General features: G+C 32.1%; 1 protein-coding gene across 1 annotated transcript in view; it reads left to right on the top strand.

Moving 5' to 3' along the window:
• Nucleotides 1–864: 864 nt before the first annotated feature.
• The window catches only part of LOC108905126, a gene marked incomplete at its 3' end in the record, with an annotated part of 106,095 nt that continues 98,916 nt past the window's right edge, over nucleotides 865–8,043 (top strand). Inside the window, exon 1 of the mRNA XM_018707900.1 lies at nucleotides 865–1,055. Coding sequence (XP_018563416.1) covers nucleotides 987–1,055 — 69 coding nt within the window. The remainder of the gene's footprint in view (nucleotides 1,056–8,043) is intronic.

Here is an 8,043-nt window from a genome sequence, read left to right as displayed (position 1 = left end):
ACAAAACCCTCAACTTGTCATAGGTTTTATAAAATTTTAACAATAAATGCGATAGTTATAAACAAATTAAAAAATGGGCACTTTTCTTGTTTTTTTTGTAATAACTTTTTTGTTTATTAACCGATTTTAATTTAACAAGTCTCATTTTGTAGATAATTTTACTCCCTACAAGCTGTCTCAGAGTCACTTTTCGCTAAAATTGATGGTTTTCCCTTCAAAGTGAAAAAACTGTTTTCCTCACTTATTTGTTTAAATAGAAAAGTTAGCTAATAAAAGTTTTTGACTCACGAGACGAGAGATGTCTTGTATTATGTTCCTTTAGACAATTTTACAATAATATCGCGGATAGGACTTTTTCCGAGTAAAAATTTAATTTGCTTGGCCTATATGTGTCAAAAAATATTAAAGATAAACGATTTTTTTTACATCTTTGGCCCCTATATGTTTATTATTAACTTTTACACTACAATATGGCACATCCGTTACAAAACATCCTGTAGATGCAAAAAAATAATTCCAAAAGCTATCAAGCAAACATCGTAGCCTTGCCGGGATGCACCATAAACACGATAATGCCCTACAAATAGAGCAGCGTTATTTGTTTTGCCACACTATTCAAATATTCTGCTACAGAACGATGCAACAAACCGCAACCGAAAGACAGCCTAAAGCTACAACGAAATAAAGCCCATGTCATCATCAAAGGCGCGTCGTGCTTAAAAAAAGAAATAACTTTCGACCCCACCTACCTCACCTGCACCGCCGGGACAGGTGAGAATCTCGACCCGATATCAAAACTATCTTCCGGAGATATCAACGCCAGCGCAAGCCACGAAACTGGCATTACTTTCATTCGCAAAGTGACTCCCTGGTAGAATGTTGTGCGTCCGGTAACGACAAATTTTGAAACGTTTTCGAACCCGTAACATGTGATTTTTGTTTACCAGTGCACCGTTTGTTAGTTTGTTTCCACCCACCCGAACAAAATGAGTACCACGAGTGACAGTCTCTGTAGGATTTTATTGGTGTTTTGCCTATTCGGATGTGTACCGAAGGTGAGTGATAGATCAGGGGTTCGAATTGTCTCTTGTCGTCGCTTTTAGGCGTTAGAAAGTGATATTAAGGTGCCGTATGATTGATGTCGTTGTTTGGAAAAAAGGGAAAAGCATATGATTACGTCCCATACTGGCATTTCAAGCGGTTCGCCTTTTAAGGTTATGTTTTGAGCGCTACATGAGAGCTAGTGGGTGACACCAATATGGAAAAGCGTAGATATTTACTACATCAAATCATCATACTGCCTTATTTAAAGGAAAATGCTGTTATCAATAAACACAAACTTCTATCAGATTTGTTGCGGATTGTTTTTTAAATCGAGATAACGTGTGACCTGTGACGAAAACAGAGGGTATGTCATTCATTAGAACCGTGATGTCATAAAATGCCATTGAAATTCTTTAGAACATAGTTGTAAATTCTCCAAGGATTTTTGTATAGCTAGAAAACAAGTTTTAATGTGTAGATGCATTTTTATATGACAATAAAGTTTTGCTCTAGGAAATAGGCATTAAAGTATTATTATTTCTATAAAGAAAACTATATTTTTCTAGTGTTTTTATACCTACAGAGTGTTTAGATGCTTATAAAGAGTCAAACACAAAGTTTTATTAATATTTAAACATGAAAGGATAACATTTTAAATAATTTCTATAAGTTAATTAAACTTGAGATAAAGAAATTTTAAGCGGCGTTGCTTTAGTCAACAGAATAGTTGTTCCCTACAATATCGTAAGTTATCATTTACAATTAAAAGTTTTCAAAGACATACGACTCTGTCATATAGGAATTATAGGGAATTTTTAAGCTTGAATTGAATTAATTTAATCCTTTTTAGAGAAACATAAAAATATGCGTGATTTTCTCCAAAAGAACTTGCATATTTATTAACGTAATTTTTTTCTTTTATTTATTGCTCAATAGATACAAAATCCACATCACTATTTATCGTACAGTTCAAAAAGTTGTTGGTGTTTCAAAAATCTATCTTTTTTCGTCTTTTAATGACTTTTCGTTCTTTTACTTTTGGCAGTTTATATTTTTTTATTTTTGCCTGTTTCTAACTAAAGTTAAAAGATATCATATGACACTTTTAGCAGACAAAAATAAACAAATTTAAAATTTCAAAGATTATTAAAAATGACCAAAAGCCGAAAACAGACAGATTTTCGAAAAAAGTCGTTGTTTTCAGTACGAGGCGAAACTATTTTCATAAAAATAACCCGTGACTGACCATTTGGGACATGGGTTTATTTCAGCACCCCTCAGAATTTTTTATAACTGCATTGATTTTGCTCAAAATTTAGAATTAGGCCCATCTTACCCCTCACTTCAAAATTTATATATGCGCTAGGTGTGCTTTTTGTTCTTAAGGGGTGAAAACCACCCCTTATTGGAAAAAAAAGAAAAAATACTTTTTTTTATGTAATCAAATCTTTTTTATTTATACAGTATGAGTAATTTCATGTGCTATCTAACATGAAACTTAATGTATCCCAAATTTTCAACCCGGAGAAACCTTTAAAAACCAGCCCTTTGGATGAAAATAATATAATAGTACATTATACTATAAGGGAGAGAAATGCGTTATTTTGGCAGAGGTGCAATTTGAGGGCGAAGCCCGAGGGCTACAATGCACCGAGGACAAAATAGCATCTCTCCCGAATGGTATATACTATTTTTTCCACGGTCTCATTAACTTAAAAACATATATTTTGTCATTATGAAGTAAGTAGCACCAGAATTATTGTATTCGGATTTGAGCATTTATTTAGTAGTCGTTGAGTTATTGTCATAACTACAAAATAAACAAACAAAAAGAATTGTCAAATTAAGGTGCTAGTTTGGTTTAGTTTAAAGTTTGTTTAGTGCACAATGAATAATTGTGAGTCGGAAGAGATTGTGGAGGCTGCAAATATTGCAATAAGCAATTTGCTGCCTACGAAGTCAAGATCTTTATACGATATAGCCTACAATCGGTTCAAAAAGTGGTGCGCCGAGAAAAATGTTCAAGTATACAGCGAGAATGTTTTGTTGGCATACTTCAGTGAAAATGCAAAGAATTACAAGTCTTCCACATTATGGGCGCAATATTCTATGGTTAAGTCATGCTTGATAATTTACGACAACATAGATATAAGCAAATTCCCCAAGCTGATCGCATTTTTGAAAAGAACCGGTGACGGATATCAAGCGAAAAAATCGAAAATATTGACAAAGGGTGAAATCGACCGTTTTCTATCAAGTGCAGATGACAAAGAATTCTTAATGATTAAGGTAAGATTACTTTTGTTGTTAGGTATTTCAATTATTAAGTATTTTGATTTTTTATAGGTTGGATTAATTCTGGGGATTGCCGGAGCTTGTCGAACTGATGAACTAGTCAATTTAACTGTAGATGATATTGAGGATGTAGGCTCTTCCTTGATTGTAAAAATTCCAAACACTAAGACAAAGATTCCACGAACCTTTGTGGTTACCGATGTGGGAAATATGCTTGAATTGTTTCGAAAATACCTGTCCCTTCGTCCTCCCCACGTCAAGCATAAGCGCCTTTTTTTGTACTACAAAGCAGGAAAATGTAGTTCGCAGCCAGTTGGCAAGAATACCATGGGAAAAATTCCGAGTGTAGTAGCTTCGTATTTAAAATTACCTGATGCTGCATGTTATACTGGTCACTGCTTACGAAGATCTTCAGCGACATTACTGGCAGATGCTGGTGTGGATATCACGACAATAAAGCGTCATGCTGGTTGGAAATCAACGACAGTCGCTGAGGGTTATGTCGAGAACTCCATTGAAAATAAGACCAAAATTGCTAATCAGGTTTTAGTAGGTACCACTACTAGCGCAATCACAAAAACTGTAAATGTAAGCGAAAGTAATATTCCTTCTAATATTAATTTTGAAAATTGTACAAATGTAACATTTAATTTAAATGCCAATAAACAATTTCAGTGTTATCTTTTTTTTTGCATGAAAAACGTTCTCCATAATGTAAACTCCCTTGGAAGCATTATACTCCCTTGGGAATAATCGACTGCTTCTCTTTTAATTTTGATGTCATAGAAACTGATTTCCACTCCCGACCGTGGAAAAAGAAAATTTTTCAACTTGAAACGTTTTAATCATGTATTTTTATCAAATTAAAATTGATTTCTTGATTAAAAAATCTTTTTTATCGATTGCATCTTTTCAACCCTTGAAAAATACCCCTTTCGAAAATAAAATGAAAAAATATTATTGAAAGAGTAGAAACATTTTAATTGTGCATTCATATTAAAATAAACATTTATTCCCTTCTTATAAAATAATTTTGAATTGATTGCAACTTTTCAACCCTTAAAAATTACCCCTTACATTTATTTATATATGTCGGAGTGGTAGGGCTAACTTGGGCGTTAATATCACTACTCGTGTCACACATCTTCACGAAATAATAAGTAATACCGTAAATGAAATGATTTAAAATAAAACGTTACAAATAAAGTACTCGATGTGTTTTATGACAACAACCAGAGGCCCGATAACGAATCCACGGTCAACGAAATAGCAGTGTACTCACGTGTTCAATGCTCAAGTAGAACTGCCCTCAGTACATCTCCCTGTACTTCTCTTCACTCAGGTCAAAATTATTCTTAAATTAACCAATCAAATTCGTTATTTCCTAGGGATTCCCTTATAAAGTAATTATAAGGTAAATGCTTTCTATCCTTTGACCGCGGCTACGTTGAGTGACCCTTAAGTCCCTCCAAACCTAAGCTTGCCATCATAAAACTCGGGAATAACATAACCGGCTTAATTCATAAATAACTATTTCTAAGTTTTATGGTCTAAGTACAATTTATAAACGGGTATTCCCTGAGTAAAGAATTCTGGAATTTCCAAAGTCTGAAGGACTGGGCCCGTGAGAAAGACATCTCCGACATATATTTATATATTTTTTCTTAAAATTATCACCTATACATGTGTTTATTTTTTTGACGGTAACTTTTTTACCTTTTAAGGTTTTTAATCGCACAAAGGCTCATTTTGCAAGGAATTGTAAGGGCTACGTGAATTGTTGAGTTGATCTTTTTTAAGCCCTTAATTTTTAAGTTTGAAGGGTTTAAAGGTCTCGAAAAGGGTGGTTCTCTCATTCATATGATAACTTAAAATGGCGATATCTCGATTAATATTAATTTTAGAGGAATAATAAAAATAAGCAAAATCTTCAGCAAAAATAAAGCTAATTTTTTTACTCTTGTATTTTTTTCGTACACCCTTCAATTTTTAAGTTACAGCGTAAACATCGATTTTTTTCAAAAATTTGAAAAATTTACATTTTCAAAAATTAAGTTTTTTTTCGAAATCATGCTTTGTAAGTGAGCCAAAGATCCAGAACATATTCTTAGAACATAAATGAAGAAATCTGTAAATGGATTGCATTTAATTTTAATTATGTCGCCAAAGGCACTGATTTGTTTATTAATTTTTTCTTTAAAAAAATGAGACTATCATGTTACTTCGATCATATTTGCGTTAATTTTGATTCTAAAGAGTTTTAAAATAGCACATTTTAAAGGTTTTTCAAAGTACTTTAAAAAAGGTTCAAATAGTTTTTTTCCTAATATTTATGATTTTGGCGTTATTTAACGTTAACTGGTTCCAATTTAGTTTTTAGTAACATATAATAATGTTTAAAAATCCATAACTCGGTTTATATTGCAATTAGAGAAAAACAAAATAATGCCATTAGATTTGTTTTTTATTACCTTTCTTTTTGTTCATTACAACTTTTTCGTTAAATCCAATGGTTTCAGAGTTATTTGCAAAAAACTGTCCGAAAACAAGCACTTTTTCAGTAAAAAATCAACATTTTCAATGACGAATTACTCGGAAAGTATTGGATTATCCAAGAAACTTTATATAACATTTGTTACTTAAAATTGGTTCCTCTATCAATTCCTGAGGTTATTTTGGGCGTAAAAATTTCCACCCCCAGGGCAAAAGCACACTTCGGCACTATATAAGTTTTGGTCCTTGAGGCATTCCCCACATTCAGTCAAAATTTCACGTCAATCGGTTCAGTTATAAAGAATTCGGAGGTAAAAACCCTGAGTAATTTAAATGTTTCTTGTGTGGTCCAGGGATATACAATTAAGTGGATTTTATTTTTTTTCTCCAAAAATTAATCAAGATACGAAAAACATTCAAGAGACAAAAACAAGAGACACAAAAGTTGTATTTTTAGTTGCTTAATCCAAAAAAAATTATAAAAATTACAAAAAAACTGGCGTACATTTTTTTGTCAAAAATATTCGTTAAGGTACCGCTCGGGACGCCACTAGGCTTCTATCTAATCAAGTTAGGGTTAAATTAACCCCTTAACAGTAGAAATAACACTGCCAAATTACAACAAAATTGGGTAAAGGGTATTTAAGATATTTACGAAATAGCAATTTTTTTACAAAAGTTTAAAACCCTGTATCTTGAAAATTAAGCATCTGCGGACCAATGTTTATATGAACTTTTTGTCTTAAAATCACTCAAATAATCGTCTGTTGAATTTATTGTACCTACTTAATTAACACCCTGTATATTTCTTTTTGTCTACAATCGTGTTAAAAGTTTTTTACGCTTACCGCTTCTGACATTGACGACATAGAAGAAATAAATTGATTAAATCAAATGAAAATTATTAATTATACACCTAGTTAGTGAAAACTGGTTATTAGATCAAACCGTAATAAATTGACCGCCGGCTTGTCCACAAAAATAAAAGTTTTTGTATTACAGCCTTCACATAGATGCTTTGGCAATGTTTCAATTATATCTAATAGCTACGAAGGAAAGCGGTATCGGTTCCAACGTTAATTACTCTGACTCTGTCAGGTTTAATGGTATCTTGATTGAATTAATTAAGTAAAAGAATTAGAGAAACAGTCTACGATGGCCAAATCCAAAGAGAAATCAATCGCTACTAAACGAGGATCCAATCTCCTCTTGGTTTCGTAACAGAGGAAGTAAATTAAGCGAAAATCCTCTATTTGAAATACACCCTTCTTTAGATTATCAAAAGAAAGCATACAAAAACTCTACATCTAGATTTGTTTACAAAGTTCCGTAATTTATTCAAATGTTCGTATTTAAGAAGTGATTACTGAAAGAAAAAAAGGGCACTGTAAGTTTTGTTAAATGGTGAATAATGAAAAAAGAGCTAGTTAATCAACTTTCCCACTATTAGTAGAGTGTAACATTATTTTTAACGAAGTTTTTATTTGAAAATATTTAATATTGACTTTGCAAAAAGAAAACTGGCTTTCCAGAAATATCCGGACAGTACTGTCCACTATAGAAACCTCGGTCTACGTTTTAAGTAGCGAATATTTTAGATTTAACATAACATTTAACATAAATCTAATGAATCAAAAAAGTCACATAGTTCAAAGTAGAGATCTTTTGCTCATGCCTGTTCTACATATTAGTTTCATTTTAAATTACAATCAGCTACATGATGCATGGATTTAAATAATTTATGCCTAATACAAATTCCAAACGTAATTGAGGCTCTTTCAACAAGCGTAGTTGTGTTACAGGGTATTATGTGTTTGTCAACGCAATTTTTCATTACATTCATGGACACGCCAATGCGTGTGACACAAATAATTATTGTCGTCCGAAACGCTTCAATGATTTTTTACAACGCGTGTTTATTTTAATAACCGCGCTGGGCCGTGATAATGACTACCTTGTTGTAAACAAAATGCACGTGAACAATATGTGTGCTTACTGTTACTTTTTTTCGTATATTGTTAGTGAGAAAATTATATTTTTGCCTTAAGCTAATGAGTAGTTTAATTAAGTTAAATTACATATAAAATATATAGTAAATATAAAATATAGTCATTAAATATATACAGGATGTCCTAGAATAACATGTACAACGGAAGTCCAAAGATTCGTGGTATTATAATAATAATAATATATATTTATTTTATTATTTTT

The sequence above is a fragment of the Anoplophora glabripennis genome, unplaced genomic scaffold (genome assembly GCF_000390285.2).
Source record: "Anoplophora glabripennis isolate ALB-LARVAE unplaced genomic scaffold, Agla_2.0 scaffold287, whole genome shotgun sequence".
In the NCBI taxonomy this organism is placed as follows: domain Eukaryota; kingdom Metazoa; phylum Arthropoda; class Insecta; order Coleoptera; family Cerambycidae; genus Anoplophora; species Anoplophora glabripennis.
The sequence above is the reverse complement of the archived record's forward strand: the minus strand, read 5'-3'. Positions and strand labels throughout refer to the sequence as shown.